At 37.9% G+C, this 27,147-nt stretch overlaps 1 protein-coding gene across 4 annotated transcripts in view; it reads right to left on the bottom strand.

The window, feature by feature from the left end:
* Window positions 1-11,775: 11,775 nt before the first annotated feature.
* Window positions 11,776-27,147, bottom strand: part of LOC129742260 (progestin and adipoQ receptor family member 3) — a 74,073-nt gene continuing 58,701 nt past the window's right edge. For 2 of the 4 annotated variants that reach the window (XM_055734224.1, XM_055734163.1), the window contains exons 6-7: window positions 26,772-26,943; window positions 11,777-14,119 (exon numbers count right to left, since the gene is read on the bottom strand). In XM_055734224.1, coding sequence (XP_055590199.1) covers window positions 14,049-14,119; window positions 26,772-26,943 — 243 coding nt within the window. In that variant the 3' untranslated portion in view covers window positions 11,777-14,048. Of the gene's footprint in view, window positions 14,120-26,771; window positions 26,944-27,147 lie in introns of all 4 variants that reach the window. The other 2 variants (XM_055734330.1, XM_055734277.1) reach the window with 2 other exon arrangements.

The following is a 27,147-nucleotide window of genomic DNA, read 5'->3' as shown; positions in this document are numbered from 1 at the left end:
TGCTCATTGAATGTTGTGACTATATTTTTTTTATTTCACTCACTTACTTACTATCTCTAAGCATCGACGAAAGTGAATCTTATAGAGCTTCTTCTGGCTTACCGTCATGTGGAAGGAGCTATAGTTAGTTGTCGTTGGCCTCCACCATAGCATAGAATAACATAGCAATGTTCTTAGGAAAAATGTCATACCAATTACAGTGCACTATAAAACCATCATTTAATATTCACAATAGCTTTCTATAGAGCACATCTACGAAACTTTTCAAGAAAAAATGACTTTTTGCACTAAAAATCCTAGCACACGCTAGAAACTTATACTCAAATATGTTCAAACTTGGCCAGAGTACTTGAAAACGAATGAGGATCAAACCCTGCACGTGGCATTGTGGTCAGCTAAAAAGGCTGAAAAGTGAACTAAACCGGAAAAACCGGGAATTAAAAATCGCACCGAAAAAAACCGGGAGTTTAGACCCCTAAACTGGAAAAATTAACAAAAGGAAACCAAAATTCAGTTTTGGTTCCAAGATCAGGTATTCAACCCAAAATTTGGTCCGCGAAAATTCTGTAAAATACTAAATTTAAAATCGAAATGTGGGAATAAAATCGTTTAAAAGTGTATCAAAGTGAAGGCTGGGATAGTGTGTAAAAGTTTCTACCGGAGAAATCCCGGTAAAATATAGTTAATCACATTTAATGACATGAAAAGGGTAGCTTAACGGGTGGGTCGTGGTTTTTGTTATCTGGTTCCAGCCAGGAACGTGTTTTTTTTTCGTGCTCGTCATTTTTTCCGGAAAATGGGCAGTTTTCAAGTGAAACTATCAGTTGTATACGCGAAAAATACTGTCGCCGAATGATCGGGAGCAGGTTGTACCTAGTTGTGTTAGGCTAATGTTAAAAAAAGTGATTTTGTGATTTTGGGTTTGTGCATCGAAGATTTTGTTTCTGGAAAACAAAGTGTTGTGCAATTCAGGGGAATGCACGATTGCATCCAATATTCATTCAACAGGCGAAAAATATCAGAGTGCGGGCTTATATTTAGAAATTTGAGTATCCGGATATGAACTGCGGTTGAAAATAATGACAGGGTGTCGACTCATATCTAGTAATAAAATTCCCTGATTTTCCAGTCGTTTTTCCAGAAAATTTGTAGCATTGTAATTTATTTTTTATGGCTATTTAGTTCTGAGCGTGTAGTGATTGTGTTAATTCAAGCCAACATTCAATGTTTATAATTAAGAGTGTAACCTGTCAAACGAAAACACATGTGTAAACATAAACAAAAAGAGAAGAAAACAACATAGAACAGCAAAACAATTCACCGTTTCGGTTTGTTTCGCGCAGTCCGTTGCATCCCGAAGCCGTAAATTATAAAGGAACCGGTCGTTTCCCATCGGCGAGAGGTGAGCGAAAATAATTCGGAACAAACGGATTGGATAAACATCCATTCTTTTCAACTCCCAGGCATCTCGCCACAACATCCAGCGTCGAAGATGGTAGACTGTGCTGGTAGTCTTAATTCCAACGGCCCCAACTGGGTGAGTGACGATTAGCGCTTATGAAACTTTTGAGAAAAAGGAACAACATTTGGTTTTCTACAGGGCCGTTGTTGGAGAGCCGAGTTCGGGAGCTCAACGCACTATGGAGCCCAGCTCGTTTGGCCATGCTGCAACACAACCAGCAGGAAGCAGACAGCGGAGATGCTCCGGGGCCTTTGCCATGCGCCCGTTGAGCAGTGCAGCCAGGCAGGGTTGCCAGATGCTGTGATCGTCGATCCGACGCAAAAGCTGTGATATTCCTGTGCCGAACCAACTGTGATATGGGTGTTGTTCGTCTTGTTTGTCAGTTTGTACACTAAGGTAGGAAATACGGGCCCGTAAGTAGGATAAAATAATGTAAGCTAGCCTAGGTTTTGAATATGTTCTATTAGTGAAGTTTTATGTAAGTAAATTGTGATAATGCTACAAGTTTTGGGTTTTGAGTGTTTGTGTTTTGGGTCATAGTTAGCCGTGCAGCACACACTGAAAGTCAGTGGTGTTCAACTTGTTTCAAATTCCAGGTTTGAAAAACAACCTGAGGAAGCAACTTAAAGTTATAAAAACTATATTTCCCTATAGTTTTTACTAATTTATTTACTTACTTACTTAATGATCCCGCGCCGATCCTCCGGTGCATAGGGCCGTGGTAAAAGACCTCCACTGTTGACGATCCGGAGCCAGCGTCTTCACTTGGTCCCAGTCAAGATTCTCGTCGACAGTTCGGATTTCAGCGGCTAGGCTTCGCCGCCACGAGTTTCTGGGTCTGCCTCTTCTTCGATGACCTTCTGGATTCCAATCTAGCGCCTCTCTGCAAATCTCGTTTTCATCTCTTCGCAGCGCAAATCGGGCCTTTCTGATCCGGGTTTCGATGTCTTTTCTGGTACCACCATCAGGCATTATCTGGCTACCAAGATACTGGAAGCACTCCACTTTCTCAACTTGTTGCCCAGCTACCATGAAACTGGAGATATTGTCTGTGTTGATCTCCATCGACTTGGTCTTTCAGACATTGACTTTGAGACCTGCTGCCTTGGAACTTTCGGTGAGGTCGTCGAGTTTGCTCTGCATGTCCGGTTGTGTTTGGGCGAGCAAAACAATATCGTCAGCCAGATCAAGGTCGTTCAGTTGCTGGGATTGAGGGATTCCACGGCAATCCTCGGTTCGGTGCACAGTCAATTGATCCAATCAGAATCTCATCCATTACGATTAGAAAAAGTAGCGGTGATAGAATACATCCTTGTCTCACTCCAGCAGTTACCGGGATTGGTTCGGACAAGACACCGCCGTGCAAGACTTGCACGAAAATGCCTCGTATTGTGCTTCGATGAGATGGACTAGTTTCTCTGGTACTCCTCTTCGCCTTAGAGCCGCCCAGATTAGGGTGGTCGGATTTACCGGTTTTTTTCAAATCCGGTATTTCGGTATTTGGAATTTTACAAACCGATAAAACCGGTAAAACCGGTATTTTTCAAAGTATATCGAATTCATGAAAAGGTTTCGTCTAATTGCAGTAGTAATGGCATAAAATGCGCAGAATTTATAACGCAATAGATTTGCAACATTTTCAATTGAAAAATATTGCATTAAGCCTTTAAATTATCACTTTGTAATAAATCTATCATCACCCTCATGATAATCATGATATTTATTATCGTCATTTTATTATTTGAAATTTCACATTGAGGATGCAGAAATAATAGAAGTTTAATATAGTTTGCGACGAATTTTTGTCCTAAACTCTGTAGAACAGTATTGAAGAATAAATTTTACAGATTTAGTAAAAATTTTTATAGTCTTTCATGAAAATGATACGAAATTTGACTTAATCAATTACCAAACAAAACTCAAACACTGTCACAAAGTTTTTGGTTGACTCACAAAATTACAGATTATTGTTGTCTTAAATACGAATGTTTTCCTCGCAACCTAGGTCGTGATAGCATTATGTTTGCCTTTCCAAAATTAAAACAAACAAATAGAATAGAAAATCTTTTAAAAAATCAGTCAAAATTCAGCAATAAATATAGTTGTTTGGATCTGATCCATACGCTCTTTGTTGCTATAAAACTGTTGCAAATTTATAAAAACTTTTTTACTGCTTTGTCGGAAAAAGAAAATGCTTCAACCGCATTAAAAATAAAAACAACAGAGTTTCATCAATTAACTTGAAAATATTGATAGAGAAATTTCATACAAATATATCAACATGTGTTTAAATGTTGGCTCTGTTGAAACATTTTAATTTTTAAAACAAAGTAGGAAGTTTCTAATCAACATTTTTGGTTTTTAATTTTTGAAAGCCCTTCACCGTTTAGAACGATTTTGAAAACTTGGCCTGTTTATAGATAAAACATGTTAGCATCTTTTGACCAAATTCCAGTTTTTCAATGAAAACTACTGTGATATAATAATCAAGCAATCTTAAATTTCTTGTAGCTGTTTCTTTTTTCAGTCATTGTTCACTTGTACAGTTTTGAAATGTTGTGAAGCGTTAGTTCGATAGCTGAACTGAAATGTGTAAAGTTTCATGAAAATATTTCATCTGAATGAGAGATAGCAGCTTGTCAATGCTTTTTTAAACGCCACTCTAGCTTTAATTCAAAAAGTACATCGGCAAATTTTAGCAACAATCATATCTCAAATACTTAAACCTTGTAGCAAGGTTTATTGAGCTTAGAGTTTGAAACTGATTGAACAAAATATAAGAATTTGTACTCATACATATTTGGTAAAAAAACATTTAGCTGTGTCAATTTTATTACAGTGTCGTTGATGAAAAGATGATGAAAAGTTGATGAAAAGTTGATGAAAAATTTACCGGAAATCCCGGTTTTTTACCGTCCCAAAAGTCGGTATTTCCGGTATTGGAAAATGGACGGTTTTACCGGTTTTACCGGTTTCGGTAAAACCGGTTAGACCACCCTAGCCCAGATGCTTTTTCGAAATCAACGAACACCAGCAGAAGAGAGTCCTGGAATTCGTTGATTTGTTCCAGTATGATTCGTAGCGTTGTGATGTGGTCCACACATGATCGTCCGGATCGGAATCCAGCTTGTTGCCGTCGGAGTGTAGCGTCAATTTTCTCCTGGATCCTGTTAAGGATCACTTTGCAGAGTACTTTGAGGGTTGTACAGATCAACGTTATGCCTAGCCAGTTATCGCACTCTGTCAGGTCTCCTTTCTTCGGGACCTTTACGAGGATACCCTGCATCCAGTCGGCCGGGAATGTTGCAGTATCCCAGATGTCAGCGAAAAGACGGTGCAACATTTGTGCTGATAGGGCAGGGTCGGCTTTCAGCATTTCAGCAGGGATGCAATCGATCCCAGGTGCTTTGTTGGATTTCATGTTTTTGATTGCCGCTTCTATTTCAGCCAGCGAAGGCGCTTCCGAGTTGACGCCATTTATGCGACTTACTGTTGGCGCTTCGAGCTGCGGATTTTGTTGGCCATCGCTATTCGTGACTCGGAAGAGTTGTTCGAAGTGCGTTTGAGCTGATCTGTTCGATCGGTAAATAACTGACCTGCTCGGTCTTTCAGCGGCATTCTTGCATTAGTCCTTGCACCACTGAGGCGACGAGAAATGTCATAAAGTAATCGGATATCTCCATTGGCGGCGGCTCTTTCTCCCTCTTCGGCTAGGGAGTTTGTCGAGGCTCTCTTGTCTCGTCTACAAGCTCGTTTAACTGCCTTTTTCAGCTCCGCATATCGTAAGCGGGCGGCTGCTTTGGCTGACCCAGTACATGCCTGCTCAATTCCGACTTTCGCCTTTCTCCGATCATCGACCATCCTCCAAGTTTCATCTGACATCCATTCACTTCTTCTTCCACGAACTTTACCGAGAGTACCGAGAGTAGCTCGTCGTGATAAAGGCATTCTTGATTCCACACCACTGTTCTTCGACTGTTCCGTCTGTCGCCAATTCCGAGGCTCGGGATTCTAGCTGTTCAACGTATGCCCATTTCACTTCTGAATTCTCCAACCGGCGGACGTCGTATCGACACCCGACTTTCTCCTCGCGCCGTTGGACACGCGCAACTCTCAGTCGTATTTCGCCAAGGACGAGGTGATGGTCAAATGCAATGTCTGCGCTTCGTTTGTTGCGGACATCAAGAAGGCTCATTCTCCATTTTCGGCTGATGCAAATGTGGTCAATTTGATTTTCTGTCGGCCATCTCGAGATACCCAAGTGACCTTATGTGCTGATCGATGGGGGAAGAGCGATCCACCGATCATGTTGTTGTTGCCACAAAATTCTACAAACAGCTCTCCGTTTTCGCTCATCTGTCCTAGGCCATGGCGCCCCATGCTGCGCTCAAGGTCTTGATTGTCGGAGCCAATCTTTGCGTTGAAGTCGCCCAAATGGATTTGAATGTCACCCTTCGGAATTCTCTCTACCACGCTGTTCAGTTGACTGTAAAACTGCTCTTTCTCCTGCAAATCGGCAACGTCAGTTGGCGCATACCACTGGACTAGAGATGTACCGAATATTCGGTCGGACGAATATTCCGCGCCGAATACCACCGAAAAAACCGTTAAGCCGAATATTCGGCTCACCGAATAGTTGAGCTAAGTATTCGGCCGAATAGGCCGAATATCTACTACAGACTTGGAAATTTTTCGAATAATTTGGGATAATTTATAAATATTCAAAAGTAATGTTGTAAAAGCTACACAATCATTAAAAACTTATGGTTTCAGCAAAACATCTTAGGTGTATCCGCGTATCTTTCACTGTAGATCGTACAGGAGAATGCTCAACGGTATCGCTTTATACTTTGATTATAATTTATTCCAGATTTTCTGGATATATTCAAGCTTGCCCATAAATCCAGTAAAAAATCCAGATAAGTCAAATCTGGCCGGGATGCCCAGATATTGTTTAAAACTTCCCAATTTTGGCTCGGGTTGATTCAGATTATTTGCTTAATCAAATAAAAAATTCAAATTCCTCTTTAGACTTTTTTAGATTTTGTGTTCAATTACGGTTTTTCAAAAATTTCAAAATATACATAAATATTGCCCTTTTTCATTTTTTTTCAATAATCGTCCTGAATGTCTGACCGCGTGGATATTTGTGGTTGAAAGTATGGTATGCTTAAGGTTAAAAATCATCTATCTTTTCAACAACTATTTTGAAGATATCTTGCTTAAATTCGACCTTCATATAATTCAATATCAGAAAAGCAATCTCTTTGGTGATAAACGCCCTAGAAGCGACATGCGGGGCATTAATATGGAAGAAATAGAAATCATTGAAATAATCGCTTGAGTTTTTTTTTCTTAAAAACTCAATAGAATTTTCAACCGAATATTCAACCGAATATTCGGCCGAATATTCGTTTGGCCGAATAGTTGAAAAGGTCAATATTCGGTATTCGGCCGTTCGCCGAATACCACTATTCGGTACATCTCTACACTGGACCATTGTAAGGTTTCTAACCCGTGTTCTGAATCTGGCTACGATTATTCGTTCGTTTATCGGTTCCCATCTTATGAGGGCTGCATGGGCCTGCGTGCTTAATAGGAAACCAACTCCTCGTTCCCGAGTAGCATGTTCTCCTCGTATGCCAGAGTAAAGCAGGACTTGCCCGGATTGTGTCTTGTGTTCTCCAGTATAAGGCCAGCGGACTTCGCTCAGTCCAAGAATTTCAAGCTTGATGCGGCTAGCGGCTAGCCTCTCTAGCAAGTTGTTCCAGTTTGCCTTGTTGGGCAAGGGTTAAAACGTTCCAAGTTTCAATTCGTGTCCGTGTTTTCATGCTAAACAGCCACCATGAGGAACAGCCACTTTTGAAAATTCGTCAAATATTCAATATTTCGTATTTTGAAAATCTAAAGATGCGAATATGTGCCAAATTACGTCAACTTTACAATCCTCCTTTCTAAATTTATCTGGTGTGACTTAAACAATTTTGACGTTTCATTGATTGACGAGTACGACAACACATTTTTTTGCATTTTTTGTGGTCATAATCTTAAAACATTAGAAAAATATCCTTGTGTGCAACGTATAGCTTCTAACTTCAGCTTTCTTGTAAACTAAGTGATTTTTTTAGCATTCAGTAGCTGATCTAAATAAGAAGAGAGTTTCAGTTTTACAGTTGTTTCAAAGAAGTCGGGTGAACCCGAAACCCAAACGAAAGCTTCCAGTCTAAATTGAAAAAAAGTTACAGCCTGCAAAAAGTAGCTTCTACGGATCAAAACGAACGTGACTTTTAAGCTTAAAACGACAACAGATTGGGCATTTCCTCATTCAATTCAGTTCATTTAAATGGCACCATGTCAAATAATTTTCTTCCGTTTTCCTTCATTTCGAATCAGTCAATAACTTATCAGTCACGAAATAAAACTCTGCATTTCATTATTAAAGTTATTTTTTATTGAAGTAGTGCTGAAGTAAAACCTAAATAAACCATTTAAAATAAGATTTTTTTTATTAAGTTACTTTTATCTAATAACATTTGAAAAAAATGCTCAATCGTTCAAGAGTCACTCGACCAAATGTGCTTCCCCTAGTTCCCTAGTCTAGCTTCTTATGTGACGTACGTAAATATACCTTGGAAAAATGCAGAATAAAAAGGAACAAAATGAAACATGGGTCGTTGTTACTAAGCCCAGAAGAAAAAAAATTAAGCTTAAATTAATATGAGCAATGGTATCATGTTACACCGAATTGCATGTCCTTAAAATTGAACTGTAAATGTGTAGATATACATACATGTTTTGGGAATCGAATCACTTACCTTGACATTCTCAGGTTAGGCTGTAAAACAGGAAGTACTGTTCAAAAAGGTTCCGGATACCAAGCAACAAATAAAAAAACAAGAAAAAAAGTTCCCATTAAGAATTGTCAGCATCCACGTGATGTTTGTTCAGAATCAAAACCAAAATTAAGACTAAGAATTCACATCAAATAAATCAGATAAACTATTCAGATTCGAAGTTATGTGTAGAAGCAAATCATTCAAGCCATGGCTAGAAAAGCAACCTTTGGTTTACTTTTCTTTACATTTTTTTCGTACAGCTAAGTTAATCCAAGTAGCCAATCCTGGCCCCAATCAATACAAAATCCACTCAAATATCGTATTACGACGACGACAACCGATAAGCAAAGCAAATACAGGTAATTCGGAAACAAAGTAGCCCGGTTCGGTAGTGAAACCTTCACGGTGCTGCTTAGTGTCTACTCCAATTCATTACTGGGCAGCAATGGCCATAATCCACCCTAATTCACTCACATCAATTGAGCTATGGCCTATCTACCTTCGTACTAGCAATACGCTGGATAATATGAGGGCGATAAAATAGAAGAAAACTACAGAACAGACATTTTAGTACAACGCCGACGTTTTGGTACCAAATAAAAAGGTCAGTACGATCCGTTACTTCAGTCCCTTCTTGAATACGATTAATTTGCCATTTTCGCTATGGGCTTGTTGTTATTGATAACTTACAAGAACTTTGCCCTTAAAGGGCGAACACGAAATAATTGCGACACATTCAACAGGGCATAACTTTTTTACCATTGGGCTTGGGCCTGCTAAAAAGAATAAAGATTGCTCTTTACTCTTACACAGATTTCCATAAGCATGACAGCTAATCGGAGTGAAATTGAAGTGAAGGCTATTGCTTTCTCTGTTTAACGCACGAGAAATCGTATACCGGGATTTCGAGCGCGCCCATCGCCTATTGTGTCAAAAATTCAACCAAATTTCGCACACTCCATCATTGATGTGTATTGTTTACATGTTGTCAAACTCGAAGTCGTCTTTTTCGATTCAACGATAATGGAGGTGAACCAACGCGAGTCGAGAAAACAAATTCTTTCCAAACACCTGAAATTTCCTGACCTGTCGCACCGGCAGTTGGGAAAAATGATGAAAATTCACCATTCAACCGTCTCCAGAGTGTTGAAGGACCTTGGACCACGGCAAGGGAGCTAGAAGAAAACCGGGACTGGAAAACAAAAACACGAAGGGAAAGTTGAAGCGGGAGATTAAAGCAAATCCCAACGCCTCAAGCCGTAATTTTGCTAAAAAGATCGGTATGTCGGAGAGCTACGTCCAGAATGCAAAGAAGAGAGCTGGACTACTTACATACAAGGTACAGAACTTCCCAAACCGCGATGAGCGGCAACAATCGACGGCTAAAACTCGGGCACGGAAGCTCTACACACTTAATCTTTTCTCCTGTGGTCGGAACGATTTCGTCCTGTATTTTCAACAGCTGAAATTACAGGACAAATCTCGGGACAGAAAATCACTACAGGAAAACAACTGTCAAAATTATCTGTAGGGTCGAAACGATGTTCTCCTGTGGTTTGCAGGAAGGTTTCGAAATTATCCTGTAGCCTCGAGACTGTTTTCTTTCAAAATTTACATGCAAAATACGGATATATTTCGCACAAAAAACCCATGTTAAAATTGAATGAACTTTTATTGATGAATTTTTTTTAATAATATCAAATGGCTGCTGCATTCTGTTTGTATTCTTCCGGTATATTGCCTGAAAAAAAAAACAATGGAATGTAATTCTTCATGTAACTATTTATTCTGACAACAAATACCTGAAACTTGGTGTGCAACAAAGTATTTCGCGACGGCCAATTTCAACGGCCGGTAGATCCCTTGGCGTAGAGGTTCCTCCCGCCTGGCTACCAGCATCACCGATGTTTCCGCTGAATCCTGGCCACATCTATGAAATAGATAACAAATTAGAATTTTCGATAGTGGTATCAAGTGAATTACTTCTTTTTTTTTAAGACAACACAATTTACGGCTCACTTTTTTCACTGTTTTTCCTTGGCTGATGGATGGCTCGTCTGGAGGAAGTGTCCTAAATGGCCGTAAGAGCAACATTTCGCCGCTGATTTCCTTGATGTTTGCTTTGGGCTTTGTCGTCACAAATGGAAACTTTACGTTTCTTTCCGCCAAAGGCGAAAAAGAAAAACTATTTATAAAAAGCGAGACAAAAAACGGTTGACAGCTGAGGTTCTCCCGTGATACAGGACGATTGTGCGATCACCTGTACGTTCGTAGGAATTTCATCGCGAATTTCAGAAGAAATGAAGCGCCCCGAGATTCGAGAGGGGTTTCGTTCGAACTTCGTTTAAATCAAGCAATTTCCCTGTGATTCGGATAGTCATTATCCTGAGGGGGGAAATTGCAATCTTAGTGTGTACGAGAAGTTGCTGATAAAATATGTCTGCTGATTGATGGACGACGAAACGTAAATAACAGCCGATTTTAAGCAAATTCCGGGGTTGGAGATTTTCACCGGCAAGAGCAAGTTCGATGTGGACGACAAACTTAAGAAGAAGAAAATGTTTGCCTCCAAATATGTGTGGCATCTGCTCTTGTGAACTGAGGAGTAAACCTTTCGTGACAAACGGCACAGTAAATGGCGAGATCTACAAATCTGAGTTCCTCGAGAAGCACCTTTTGCCGTAAGTGTCCTGGAGTGGTATGAGGCCAATTCTGTCCATTTAGTTCCAAAAGACATGAACCTGCCAAACTGTCCAGAGCAGCTCCCTGCGGCGGAACAGTATTGGGCAATAATGAAGCGGGAACTTCGGAAAAGCAAGAAGACAGTCAAAGACGAGAAGGACATGTTAAGAAAATAGAAAAAAAAAAACTGAGAAACGGGTACCGGATGACAATATAAAGACATTGATGGGAGCATCAAGCGAAAATGCGTTCAATTTCACACTCAAGGCTCCAGCGATTAACTTTTCTTTTGATTTTTGAAGTAAATCTATGTATAAAACTATCCTAAAATTTTGGTTCGATTCTAAACATTATAAAAAAATTGGCATGACATTTTCGGTCTCGCAATAATTTCATGTTCGCCTTTCACAAGGCGCAAAGAAGTCAAAATGTCTGGACTTTTCTTGGGTAGGTGATTAGTTTCTATTCTGTTTTGATAAGTTTGTTAACAAATGTTCAGAGAACTGAACAGCGACTGAGAAATTTTAAAAACCAAATCTGAAATCTAAATTTTAATCGATAATTCGAATCTGAATTTGAAATCTCTATCTGGAACTGAAATTCGAAATTAGATGCCGAAATGTAATTCTGATGCATCAAATGTTCTGAAATTCCCTCAAACACTGAAACAAATTACATGGCTGTCATCATATGAATTGAATTGGAATAAAAAACTACACCAAATTTTTAAATTTATTGAAAAAAAACTTAAAAATATTGTCATCAACACAAACTTCAACGCATCATTCAGGAAATTTTAATATATTCAAACTTTATTTGTACAATAATGAAAAAATATAACGTGCACTTTGCCTTACCTAGCATCTATTTATGCATTAATGTATATCAGTTGTCCTTGGTACCTGTTGTAATTAGATAGCGCTCTCAACCCTCTTCTTATATCACATCTTGTACTGTGAATTGTAGTCGTTTTCTTCTTTTTTTTAATTTAACTAGATTTTTAAACTGTAGAAGATTTTTGAGCAAAATTGGTTTTGTGTCTGTGTGGCATTCTATTCAACTAGAACACCACCACACACGGGAGAAGTTACGTACTACACACTACTTCTAGAAACATTAGCTGGCGTTTTAAAGGGTATTGTTTTTCTAAGGCTAAGTTCAAAAAGTGATTTTTGTTGTTTTTTTTAAGAGAGAAAAGCGAAATTGAAATTGTTTGAATTGAGTCTTGAGCCATTGCTGGTTAGAATCGATGGTCATATGAAAAACGACACCGCATTCCAACTCAGTGCTCTTCTTATGTTACGGAGATTGAAATAAAAGAAAGAGATTCGTCTGGCTCTACTCAAATACGCGCACACGTTCAGCTTCTTAAAAATCTAAACACTACAGTGATGGTAACAGAACAGTTTCACTTATCGCTCCTGTAAAAGCTTGTCTCAGGTTCTCTATCTCTCTTTTTCTGTCTAGTGTCAAAAAAAAAAAAACTATTCTACTAAAATATATTTAAAAAATACCAACTAGCTTTTCCTACCAAGCTACTTCTAACTCTACAAGTGTGCATGAGCACGCAGCTGCACGCACACGCTCATTGCGGAAGACGCATTACGCTTACGGCTTACTGTCGGAACTTGCGCGTCGAACTAGGTCAGGCATACTGTACCCCAGCTGAGCACCCGTGGGTCATCCTGAACTCAACATACTTCATACCTAAACAGGAGGGAAAAACAACGGGGAGGAGTTTTCGGGGATGAACACTTTTCGCTTTTCGTTCGCAATTGTGAGTTTTTTGTGGTTGAAAACGAGTGTTTTTGTTTTGGCGTGTAAATATGGAGGCGTTTATTGAGTTTTTTCTTATTCTGATATGTGTATGTGTGTGGGTGTTATAAAGGTTTTTTTTTTCTAAATGAAACACAGTAACAAATGAATAATTTTAATGAACACGGAAAATATCTGCTAATGTCTGTTGGCTTTAGTTATTTTCAAGTATGTCCTGTTTTTTTTTTAATTCTCTTTAACTAACAAACACCATTCATTACTAGAACATCTATGTTGGTTATTGGCGGGTTAAGGCAACAACTATTATAGAAATTTGCAAAACTGACAACTTTCTGATACACTCCACAGTAACTTTCATCGGAAAGCATGCAAAAGTCGTGCAATATTTTACTAAACAACGCTGATTAAATACGGGTAAATGTGAACTTTTTGGAGAATTTATTTAAATATTTGAACTCTTCTAGGTGCACAGCAAAAAAACGCATATGAGATTGAATTATTTCGATGAAAATAGTTGAACCATCGCTGCCTATATGTTCTATATAATGTGCGAATTGAATTTATAAACAAAGTACTTCGAAACATGTCCAATTTTTATAAATTTACTCGATTTTGTAAACACACACACCGAGTAAGACGATGGCCCAATTTTTTCATCAAAAATATTCAATTCGCATGTTTTTTTACTGTGTAAGTTTAGCAAACACTGAAATAAAACGTCGAGTACATTGTTCATGATAATTCGCCTAACAGATTAGGATTGCGATTCAAAACTGTTTCAAAAATATTGATTTTTTTTTGTTGATTCTAAATAGATGCTCTTTTTATACTTCCACAGCATGCACCTTTGTATTCTAGTACAGTAATAGAATTTTTCGACAGCGATAGAGTATTTGAAAATCGGCCGGCAATTTTGTTCAAAATTGAATTCTGAAATTATCGTAAACAACTGCATTTTTCTACTAGTATAAATAAAAGGTAAAAAAGTTGTGTAGCCTATTCTTGATTGAAATAAATAATTAACAAGAACCAAAAGATAACAAACCACTCTAGACATTAGAAGAGTTCAAGCAAAAGACATCGAAACAAATACAATTCTTCTCTTACGGCTATAGAACGGGTAACCAACTTTCTGCTTTCCCCTACGTAAAGAAACTACAAACAAACTAAGTACTTTAAAAGATTAACGTTTTTAATTGGCAGACAAAAAGTTCGGTTATCAATAACGCGCTGGTATGTTCTGTAGTAGAAGGGTGCCATTTTGTTTTGTTCCTGGTTAAGTTTTCTTTTCTCTACAACCGATAACACTTGTCCCTGTCCTCTACACAGCCGTTATCAATCATGAAAAATGCAAAGGCCAAACCTGCGAATTATACAGAAAGGAAGGAAAAGGGCGGGAGGTGGTGTCGAGTTTTTGCACATTCTTTGTTAGTTTTTTGTTTTGTTTTTTTTTTATTTTGGGTGTAGAAATAGACTGAGTCGACTTGGGGTCATTTTTGAATGTCTCAAATCTTGGGGTCTAAAAAGCTTTGCTTTGGTTTAAAACTCATCCATGATTTTTTGCAGAATTTTTAAGAAACGTTTACATGAGTAAATTAGAACTTTTAAGTTCGTATGGGAAAATTGAATATTTTGTACTGTGGAACAGATCCTGCGCATGGGTTTTGTGCCAATTTTAAAACTCCTTTTTGGAAATTTTCCGCTGAACAATTTTGTCCCAGAACAAAACTTCGTATCTTATTAGATAAAAAGGTTATAAGGTGTTGAATGGGGGCATGTCGTTTGGCATTGAAAAACAATAAATTCAATTGACATCTCTGCTGGGTGCCTACTGAGCTATTGCATGGTTACTTTTCATGCAATATTCCGCGAGGCATCAGCAGTGATGTCAATTGAATTTATTGTTTTTCAATGCCAAAGGACATACGCCTGTTAAACAGCTAATGATCTTTTTACCTTATAAGATACGAAGTTACGGTTCTCAACAAAGTTGTTCAGGGGAAAAATTCCTTTAAAGATTGTATAAATTGGCAAAAAAACCATGGGCGAGGTTCCACAGAAGAAAAAAAAATTAATTTTTTAGTACAAAATATTCAATATTCCCATACAAACCTAGAAGCTCAAATTTACTCATGTAAAGGTTACTTAAAAATTCTGCAAAAAATCATGGATGAGTTGTGAACCAAGACAAAGCTTTTTACACCCCAGGGTTTGTGAAATTCAGAAATTACCCCAAATCGACTCAGTCTAGTGTAGAAATCTATTCAATTCCATAAAGCTCAAATATATTGATATCAAAGTTTTGACATCGGGCTAAAATAAAATTTTCATAACTAAGTAATAAATATTTGAGCTATAAGGAAAAAATTGACGACCGCACCATTCAAACTTATTTGTACAATTAAGGATAATGTAGCCTACACAAATGTGTGATTGATTACTAATCTAATTATATTCTACCTACTGTGTTGTACGACGACGGTGTCATTCTTAATTTTTAAGGCGTGGGAAACATATAATTATTCGTTTTAATTTTTAGGAGCTCGTTTTGTTACATTAAGGGGATTAGTTGACGTTTTAGTTACATACAAAGCCCACTGCCCACTGTTACGGTCTTACATACCCTTACACAAAAACTAGAAAAGACTCTAGAGGCAAAAGAAATAGCACTCGCTTCTTTTTTAGACATTGAAGGGGCATTCGACAACGCATCTCACACTTCAATCGAAACAGCTATGAAAAGACGAGGGTGCCACTCGGCAATTGTTAACTGGACTAGTGCGATGCTAATAAACAGAACCAGATAGGATGAGTAGGCTTTGCTGCGATGATGACGGGTGTGTTTTTCTTAGCAGCAAAATTAAAAATAGAAAATGTTTTCGAAAATTTACGTTAAAAGTGAAGTGAATCGAATTGTGTGGACCTGAATTTTCCGGATTGGATAACGTACCTGCATTGAAATGGAATATGGCCGGAAGAGATTTCCGGAGAAGCCTAATTCAAAACCATGGCAGATTCGGCAGCAGTTAATAGCTTACAAGTTTCCTATGGATGTGTCCCAGTCGCATTTGGCGCAGTAAAGGTTGTTTTATGGTGAGATCTGTCCATTTAATTTAGGTTTATTTCTAGAAGCGTGAATACTTTTATAAGTTTAAACTACATCACTTTTCCTTATTCATCAATCCTATCTGCCAAGTAGGATTTTCCATCAAAAAGAATAACCTTTCCCTTTCCTGTCTGAAACAGCATCTTTATATGTAGGGTCGTATGAGTTCTCTGCACATGAAAAGTTCATTTAGCTGTTCAGAATATCCCTATATGATTACATTGACTTGCCACGGTGTACATTGTGTACCACACTGATTTTCAATAACAACACTTGAAATGAGTATTGAATCCAGGTACTCATTTTGGCATCTTGTGTTGGGCTTGATTATTAGTTGTACATCGTGTATCAGCCAATGCAAGATGTGTGTAGTCACCCTATGCTATGCTATGCTAGTGCGATGCTAATAAACAGAACCATTTATGCAAGCTTGGGAGGACTTACAATCAAAGCCACACCAACGAAGGGATGTTCCCAAGGCGGGGTTCTATCACCGTTGTTGTGGTCCTTAGTAGTGGACGACCTCCTAAACAAACTTGTATCCATGGGATTCGAAGTTATTGGCTTTGCAGACGACGTAGTTATTATAGTTCGGGGAAAACATGAGAATGTGTTGTCTAATAGAATGCAAACTGCACTCAACTACGCACTATTTTGGTGCAGGGAAGAGGGACTAAACATAAACCCTTCCAAAACTACTGTGATAGCCTTCACTAGGAGACGAAAAATTACATTAAAACCTCTAACATTAGATGGGGAAGTGTTTAACCTCGAATCACAAGTGAAATATTTAGGCATAGTACTAGACTCAAAACTATCATGGAACCCACAATTAGAGCATGTAATAGCCAAGGCTACAGTATCTCTGTGGGTCTGCCTCAAAGGAGTAGGGAAAAAATGGGGACTACAGCCGAAAATTATCTACTGGATATTTGCAGCTATTATAAGACCCAAAATCTCTTATGCCTCCTTAGTATGGTGGTGCAAATTACGGCCCAAAAAAACTAGCGAAGCTCCAAAGACTAGCAACGCTAGCTATAACGAAGCAGCAAAACGAAGCACACCGAATGAGGCTCTAAAAGCACTACTAAATATTCTGCCCCTACATTAATTCATTGAGTTAGAGGCGGAACATAGTGCCTTTAGACTCTCCAAACACAAAACTCTCTAAAGCTTAGTTCTTTTAGAAATGGGACACTTTCTTTTGCTAATAGCTCGTTTATTAGTAATCGGACATTCAAAATTTTGACAGCATTTTGTTGCCTGTAAAAAGTACTATCCGACCTATTTTTTTTTCAAAATTTAAAATTCACGCGTTTTTGAGATATTTACGATGCAAGAGAAAAAGGAAAAAATAATTTTGCACAGTTCCATTCAAAATCCATCATTATCAAATTGATAGCCGACAAAACCGTTGATTATTCAAAGAACTACTGTTTGTGAGTGGTGGAAAAGTATGGAAATACTGTCAAAAATGTCCACAAAGTTAAAATCAACCATTGGAGTGAAGCATATGATCGACAACTTCGGCTAAGGGTCATCAGGGAAGTCAAGTCTTATACCAGCATTTTTAATTTTCAGTAAGCGAAAAACTAAGGGTAGATCGCTGAAATTTCCAAAAAAAAATTTTCTCCGATAAGCTGAAAGTGTTGCCTCTTAATGAGTCATTCAAACCTAACCTCAAACAAAATTTTTTTGCTAGATCCACAGCTCGTAAGCTGTATATCTGGTTCCGAGGCTATGGGAAAGATGATTTCTGATGAATGACAATACTTATGAAATACCCCATTTTGAACAAATTCCAGCGTTTGAATCCTATTCCACGTCTGCTCGTGGCAAGGTCCCGAGTATATTAAAGTATGTTTTTGCTGGTTATTTTGTATAAAATTTAATGATTTGCAAGAATTCTGCTGCTGTGGAAAAAACAACAATTTTCAAAACTAAAACTATGATTTTCATTCTTTTCAAAAGCCTTAAAAGAGTCATCTTTTATGTACCCTTCGCAACCTACGATCTATACTAACCGATTATACTTTAAGTTCAATCTCCTCATGGTTTTACTTCGTTATTGCCAGATTTTGCCAGCAGAAATTCCATTAAAAACGCTCAAAAAGTGGCTCAAAAATAATCAAATTTGTTTATTTCCAAACAGCTGTATCCACTAAAGCGGCCTCAGTTTCTTTTAAAAGAGAAGCATTAGTCCGAAAAGTATCAGAAAATAAAGGAGGGGGATAAAGCCACCTAAAATACAGATTAGACGAAGTTAAGTTTGAAAAACTGATCATTATCATGACTGAAAAAAGTGTGCGCTGGCCGAAGGGAGGTACCAAGTATAAAGTAGAATTTATTCTTACAAAAAACGATAAATAATTTTTTTCAAAGTTTTTCATGAATTATCATAAGATTACCTTCATTTCCTTCATAGAAAGTATTTAGATCAAACGAAAGGTTTTTGAGATACACGGATTCGTAACTGTCCCATTTCTAAAAGAACTAAGCTTTATGAAGGAGATCTTACAGGACACCTCAAAATCCTAAAGAAATTTAAATTAAACTCACTTATTGTGAAAAATGATGACTGGATGGAGCCCATTTTCAACCTAGACATACGATACAATGTAACTATCAATGATAGGGACGTGTGGGAGTCAGGTGGACCTGCGGTTCCTCCCAGATCGATCCTATTCTTCACTCATGGGTCAAAAATGGATAAAAGAACTGGGGCAGGGGTTTTCGGACCTAAACTCAGGATCTCAATTCCTATCGGAAACTGGCCAACAGTATTCCAAGCTGAAATTCAAGCAATTCTAGAATGCACTTTAGCCTGTTTGAAAAGGGGATACAGGTACACAAGTATCTGCATGTTCTCTGACAGCCAGGCTGCTCTCCGAGCACTAAGTACGTTCACATGTTACACCAAACTAGTTTGGGAGTGTATAGTTGCACTAAGAAACCTGGCCATAAGGTACAGAGTATCATTATTCTGGGTACCAGGCCACTGTGGTATCCTAGGGAACGAAGAAGCAGACCAACTAGCTAGGGAAGGATCTCAGGGACTGTTGATTGGACCTGAACCTTTCTGCGGAGTATCGAGAAGTGCCTTGACTATGGAGCTCAAGAACTGGGAAAGCACCACTATTGTTTCCAACTGGAAAACAGCGGAGGGAGCAACTCAGGCAAAAAGATTCATTGAACCAAGCGCACGACTCTCCAAAAACATGTTGAACTTAAGTAAGCACGAGTTAAGTACTCACACAGGTCTCTTGACCGGACATTGTCCAACAAAACAGCATCTCAAAAGAATAAACATAATTCTAAACGATGACTGTCGGTTCTGCGGGTTCGAAAAAGAAACTGCAGAGCATCTTCTATGCAACTGCTGCGCCCTCCTAAATAGGAGAGAGCGTGTTCTTGGGGCAAAGTTAATAAGCGCACAAGACATATGGTTGCATATCAGCCCTAAGAAGGTTATATCATACATTTTTGATATCATACCCAATTGGGATAAAATGCTTAGTCAGCAATCAACTGTCACTCCAATCAATAGTGCAGGTGAACCTGATAGCATATAGTAACGCGGGGTAAACACCACAATAGATCTACTGGTCGCAGTGGGCTCTCCCCTACAGGAATAAAAAAAATAAAAAAAGCCCACTGCCAAAACATTTGTCTGCAAATTAAGGAAATATTTTAGTCGAAATCGACTACGGCAAAGTTTAGCTTATTCGATATCTGAACGCATTGTCATTATACTACAGCGCTCTTAGACTCCTTAGAGCAGTGGTTTTTCATGTGATCCCTACCGCCCCCTTGGGGGCGTTGAGAGTTTCTAGGGAGCGGTGAGCTCAACTTTGAAATTGTGGGAGCGTTGACAAGACTCAGGAGGCGGTGGGGTCAATTTTCAATTCACATTTTTACAAATAACGGAACAACTTAGAATTCAAATGACAACCAATACGTTCAATGCCCAACAATGAAACGACTTTGAAGAACTCTGAATACCAAATTATAGCCAGGTTAGGGACAATATCCGTTAACTTACAGAGTTGATAAATATGCCAGGTTTTGTCTCTGTAAATCACAATACAGAAAGTTTTTTTTTAATTGTGACAGATTTAAAATACGATCTGTATATTGATCTGGTTTTGTAAATTTATTTTGAGTTGTATGTAAGAGCAAGAATTGGAACAAACTTTTGCTCATATTGTGGCGCTTCTGGTGGGCGGATTTGGAAGTTCTTGGCGCCCACGTGTCGGGAATTTTGTCAGCTTAACGTATGTATTTTTGACATTCCGCAAATCGACTGTACTTTGCAAACAATCAACATGGAAGCCGGAAAAAGGGAAAAAAATCCGCACTGTTTTTTGGAAAATCCATTGTGGTCTTCATCTAGGCTAGCTTAACAGCTGAAATTGCCCAGAAATACCGTAGAAAAATTCGACCCCTGGAAGGAATCAAGTCGTATCGAGCTAGCAAACAGCTAAATCGGACCATAAAACAGAATAGTGTCGCCAAAATCCGTGCTCGGAAGCTATACAACCAGGTGCTGACCAAGTTCGACGGATTTCTTCTGATGGACGATGAAACCTATGTCAAGGCTGACATATCGGGGAGATGTTCCAGCCAAAATTTAAATTTGTTTTTGCCGACAAATTTGCACGAAAATTTACGATTTGGTAGGGCATTTGCAGCTAAGGCAAAAAAACAAAAGTTTTCGTTAGAAATAAGACAACGACGTCGGAAGCCTAAGAAGAGTGTCTCCAAAAACGAATCTTGCCGTTCATTCGATCTCCAGGGTGGCCACTCAAAATCAATTTTTGATTTCCCGCATTTTTCCCGTTTTTTTCCCGCTTAATCTCACGAAATTCCCGGTTTTATACAACAGAAACCAAACAAAATTCCGAGTATTCATTTTTGAAACCATATAAACGAAAATCGATTAAGCTTTCTATTAGTGGTAAATGATCTTTAAATGGTTTTTGTTTCAGTAATGTTTACCGTTTGTTTGTTTTTTTGTCTGGGATTTCAACATTATCGTGTTATTCATCCCTAAGTATTTGTCTAACCTAAAAATCATTAGATTGATAAGCAGGATTTTTTTTTAATTTTTAAAACTGTTTAACTCGATTCGAAAACACAAAAGATCATCATTTTTATGATTAGATGATTATTATTTTTCAATTTTATTTGTATCTCATATATTTTAAAGTATTTTAGTTTTTCGTCAATTAAGCTTGCCTCTCTATGACCGTCGGAAAGCACCTTCAATTTTTTCGCTTCCAGTTCCTTAGCCTCCTTTTTTGCATCTCGCTTCTGTTTCGCTATAGTTTTTTTCAGGTTTTACTCCATTTTTTTGCTTTTAAGGACTAGATATATCTCGAGTGAGAATTGCGGGCATACTGGATTAACGATTTCGTTGCCATTATAGCTGTTACTCCCCCTGACATGTTGATTCGGTCGTGTACGATACGTTGGGCTGTCAGACTCTCGGTTTGATTTCAACTAGGCATTTCGCGTTAACGGGAAAGCCTCTTTCCATCGTCGCGTCGCCATAAGAAAAAAATAGAATTTTCTTCAATAAGGTCATCAAATTGAAGAACTCCTTTTTCGGTTCGCCAATAAGTTCCATCACAAAATGTCCAATGGTTGTGTTTTTCTTCGATATCCCGAAATGATGTTTTTATTGTAGGTATTGCACATAATTGTCCGAATTCGTCCTTAATTTTATCGGCACAAGCTCCACTTAAGTGTTGCTTGTCAACAAGTACTTGTAGACACAGGTCTAAACGTTTTTTGGCAATATCTGGATAGTGTGCAATCACATCGGAATTTTACATTTAGCCGTTCAGGCTTCACAACTTTTTCCATCAATGCTCTTACAAGCTCGGTTGAATCATCGAAGAGAAACGGAACCATAGGTGCTTCTGTCTGATACTCGCGTAGAAAGGACTTAACAGTCGAAGCAGCAGTAACATAAACACTCATTTTTGGTCCCAGAAAATTATCATCTACAGCTTTAGCAACAATGTCGAATACCTTCGACCGGGAAATTGATGGAATAGTCCGCTTAAAATTTGGATGGTTTTCCTTAAACTTTTTCTTCTCTTGTTTATTTTTACCTCGTCGACAAACCGTTTGAGGTACGGTAACATTTTGGCAGCACGTTATGCAACGCGTTCATTTTCCACCCAGCGAACGTTACAAAATTTTAACGGAAATAGCGTTGAACCCGTTACTGTCCTTTACGTTCTCAAAAATTCATCCAAATTGCATTCACTTTCTCTAAGTCCCTCCTTGAACGCTTTATGTACAGTCCCCAGCTCCCAATGGTGAGAATCTCGTACGCCGGATTTGGAACAAATTCTTGAATCTCGTTAGTTAGTCCCTTGAGCAGAGCATTTTCCAATTTACTGCTGGACCATACATGGAATACTGGATCACTCGTTTCAGTAGATCAGGATTTTTCGAAAAACATAGTTTCACGCCATTCAGAAGGTCATTCGAGCGCGTCGACGATAAGAATGTAGAACCAATATACCTTGCTTCAACTAGGTTTGTGTTTTGATTCCAGAAGCGCATACCAATATCCATTTGTTGCTTCTGACAATTTTATTTAACGTTTCGTCAAATCCTAATACGAACTCGCTGCAATTCTGTAGTAAATTGAAAACTTCATTCAAAAAATAGAGAGCAACGCCGTGTGGAATCAAATAGCTTATTTTTGTTCTTCCCATTTCTATTCGATAAGCAATCTGGCTCTTCGGGAACATCATTTTGTTGTTCAATGAATCAAGTTCAAACTAATTGAAACCGATCCAGCTTGGCAGGAGGATTCTTTTCGACCTGGTAGAAATCGGTCGAAGTCAATTAGAAAGACACTGGTGATCAACTGTCAATCCATTTCCACTTTTTCCGACCTATTTCGACTAATCTTCATTGAACAGACTTTCAATGAGCCAAAAATTCCCGACTTTTCGAAAAAATTCCCGGCTTTTTCCCGCTTTTTTCCCGTTGGATTTCAAATCCCGTCTTTTTCCCGCTTTTCCCGTTTTTCCCGAATGGGTGGCCACCCTGGATCTCACGACCAGTCCGTCATGTTTTGGCCAGGTTTTGGCAAGCTGTCATTACAGCAAAGTGGTTCAAGAATGCATGGTATGCAGAGAGAGAGAGGTCCAGTTCGTTTCGAAAAACCTCAACCCACCCAACTGCCCCCAGTTCCGTCTTATTGAGAAATACTTGGCAAACATGAAGAGAAGACCCAAGGCAAAGGGAAAGGTTCTCAAAGACATCAATCAGATAAAGACCTTGTGGAATAAGATAGCTAAAACGATGGACGAAGAAGGTGTACGCTGCCTAATGAGTCGTGTTTCAGGAAAAAATCGAGAATTCCTTGGAAACCGTGAAAAATAATTTTATCAGTATTTTTTCTTAAAAGCATGAAACAAATGCTACGTTTGGATGATAAAATCTGGAATCCAATAATAAATAATTGAAATACAGGCAATTGCTGTTGTTCCAAATCTAAGAGAAACGAGCTTTATTTTTTAATATTTAAGTGGTTAAATTGATTCAAAACTTGATAAAAAAAATTTAAATATCGTACTTCCAAAAGTGTTAATCGTTAAAATTGATCATCAGGAAAGTAACAGTCTCCCTCGACGAAATAAAGACTTTGAGCATCGTTTTCCTTAGGCGCTGTGTAGATCGAGAATCCATCAAGAGCTGACTGGAAAGTTGAATCGATCAACGACTATTAACGCGCCAGCACTAAATTTTACTTCGGAAGTCCGGAAGACTTCCGACAAAGAAAAGAGAAGTACTAGTTTGTCGGTTCATTAGCAACATTTCTAAATTTTTTTGAAAATTCACAAAATCTGGGCTCAAAGATTATTTGGTGAGATCGTAATGATTCGTAATAATCTTAATAAATAAAATTTATGCTCCCAACTTTAAAATTATTAACCTATACCTATAACCTATAACCTATAAATCAAGTAATCTTTTATCGAAAAAATCAATAAAACCAAGAATATAAAAGGTTATAAAACTCTCATCTTCTATCATTTGTTTTTTTTTATTAATTAATCTATCTGGTCTCTTGTTGCCATTGTTTGACCAAGCTTAGTGAGAACTTAAAAAAAAACATTCAAACATTAAATATCAATCTTGGCCGACTCGATGAAATCTGCGATGCTTTTCATAATTTTCAAGTTAATGTTTTTCAGGATAGTCTGAAGATCGGGAATCATCCCTTCGGATATAATAGTTTGCCACATATTTCTGCGTTGACCCTCGAACCTGCTGCAGGCAAATATAAGATGGTCCGGTGTTGCTGGAGATTCTCCGCATTCACATGTGTCTCTCTCAATGATGTTATTGCGAAAAAGGTGTGACGGGATACGAGAGTGATTACATATCAGTTTTGATAAAATAACCACCTCCCGCCGAGTTAAGCTGTATCCAGAGAACCATGGTATTGTTGAAACATATGGTAGAAGGTTGTGACAAAATCTACCTTTATTTTATTTTTATTCCCCTCTTCGGGTTTTTTTTTTAAATTTCGAGGGGAAGGGGGCAAAAGAAGAAATTGATATTTGTTCGGGCTTAATTGACTTGGGAAGACCTAACGTTTCAGATTATACTACAATAAAATTTCAAATGCTTATGGTTTTGCAACGATGCCAATTAGAATTCGATCTAAAGATTTTTTAACAATTTGCTCAGGGGGGCGTTGAGCTCGGAAATTTATCAGAAGAGAGCTATCTATACCTTTGCCAGATTGCCCGGATATTTGATACAAAATTTGGGAGAAGTCCGGCCCGGCCCGGTTGTCCGGATTTAATTCAAAATTGATGATTGATTTTGTCACTTTATTTGGCAAATCAAAAAAAAAATTGTGTTGATTTTTTTTTTATTTAGCCACCAAAACAAAAATTTTTGAGCAGATTTTGCAAATATAATCATTAAAGGTTTTTTACGATTTGAAATACGATTTAAAATCTGTTTATGAATTTTGATGAAAAAAAAAATTTTTTTTTCAATGTGTTTATCTTGATTTTTGATGAGTAATTTCTGGGCTTTGACAAAATTTTCCCGGATATTGCCTGGATTTTTGGTCGTCAATTTAGAAATGAAATGCCAGGGTTTTATAGAAAATTGGCCGGTTTGTCCGGCCCGGATACGAGCTGAAAAAATTCTGACAACTTTATCTATACCTGAGGCTTGTAAAGAGACATTTTTGTTGCAGCCGGGACTGTCAACCAGGGAATTTTGCGTAAAAGAGTGTCTCCAAAAGCGTTTGCTGCCTTTCCTGAAGAAACATGACTTGTTTGTGCTGTTTTGGCCGGATTTGGCATCCTGCCATTATGAAAAAAGGCCATGGCGGTATGCCACTGACAACATTCAGGTTGTGCTCAAGGATAAGAACCCTTGGTTTAGAAAAGTTTTAAGAAGACTCAAAAATTGTATAAGCAGCGAGAAGCAGTTCAAAGCAAACTGACGTTCTGCGCCGAAGAAAGTGGAAAAAGTGTCTGTACAAAATATGATGGCAGGCCGCAGGCGTCAAATGAAAGTTTCTCAAATATGGTCTAGGTCGGCCGGAATCTTAACTGAGTATTTTGACCACTTTTTGATCCGCACACCCTTCAGATCAGCTATAGAATGCTCGAAAAAAAATTCATTTAGTTTCCAAGAAAACTGAAGTTAGAAGCTATACGTTGCATATTAGAATATATTTTTTTAACATCACCACAAAGAATGTTAAAACCGTACTTTTCAATCAATGAACCGTCAAAATCAGATAAATTTTGAAAAAAGATTGAAAAGTTGACGTAATTTGGCACATAATTTTTGACGAGTTCTCAAAAGCAGCTGTATTTCGAACTTTTCGTCAATTTGCAATTTCTCAGATTTTCTTGCACTTAAATTAAATTTTGCACTGGATTTTGGGTATATTAATACAAGATTTCACCAATAAATTTATATTCTTCATCTTCTTATCTCAACTTTTGTGATAAACCCAATATTGGAGACAACTGGGAACGGATGTTACCTTATATACATTTGATTTGATCCAATTCTGATCAGCTAAACGCACTCAAAATACCGAAACATCTTCAGACTCAATACGAGATCTACCGTAATGAAATACCAATGATGTTGAAGCATTTTGTTTTAACAGGTGTTTTATAAAAGTTTGTCTACTCAAGTTTTATTAAACTTCAATAGCTGCTCGATTTCGTCAAGCAGATAAAAAAATTAAAGTTTTTTTTTTATTTCCGATTATTTTTTACACGGCTACAACAATCACAAATCAAAAATCATTTGGGGTATGGAAGTAATCTTATAAGAAAAATACTTTTTTTAAAAGTTTGTCAAGAATGAAAGTTAATATCAAATGATTTTATTATTGAATCAAGAAAATGTTTCCTTGTTCCCTAATTCCACAACGGATTATTTAAATTTAACTGACAGGCATTGAGTTTGAGGTTGAGGCATAAGTTTTAAAATAGCCAACATATATAAACGTTAAACGTTGCGTAATCGTCAGAAATTTGTTAGTTGAGCTGTACCAAATTTGATGAATGGTTTGATTTAAATTAATTTCCAAATGAATAAATGTATCAGGTTTATTTGGTTAGAATTGTTTGTTAGCAGTGTTATTTACCCAACATTAATAAGAATGCTTAGTTTATGCATAATTTAAATTAAAAAACTGTTTTAAGTAAATGTTGTAGCTTGATTGTTACAAGAGAATCATTGTAGTCAAACATTGTAAAGATTAGTTTTTCATTTTCAACCAAGCAATAACGTCACCCGAATGAGTCGAATCTTTCTAAGTACGGTGCAAACATGAATGTGGATGTTATGCAAAAGTTTGAACACAAATTTGTTTGAAAAGAATACTCACCACTATTGTGCCAATAGTAGAGGGCGGCCAGCACAAAGATGTGCCACCAGTTGTGCGAATGGCCAATGTAGTCAACCTTTCCGACGAACCAACGTTCCGGTATCCGGGTGACGTAGATCAGGAAGGCCGTGCCCGTCAGCAGGTACATCATCATCACCCGTGGAATGAATAACTAAAACAAAAAAAAAGGATCAAAATGTGGATCAAGAAACTGAAATTGGCCGAAATTGCCCACAGACAGCCTGAGGTCAATAACACCTTGCGGCCAACATTGAGGCTCCCCCAATCAACGTTACTTAATTAAATAATTTAACTCGGTTCCAGTGATGGCCGCCATTGAACTTGACATTATGACGCGCCGCCGACCGTACCCAAT

This window comes from Uranotaenia lowii, chromosome 1 (assembly GCF_029784155.1).
Source record: "Uranotaenia lowii strain MFRU-FL chromosome 1, ASM2978415v1, whole genome shotgun sequence".
Classification (NCBI taxonomy): Eukaryota; Metazoa; Arthropoda; class Insecta; order Diptera; family Culicidae; genus Uranotaenia; species Uranotaenia lowii.
This window is presented reverse-complemented; position numbering and strand designations above follow the sequence as displayed.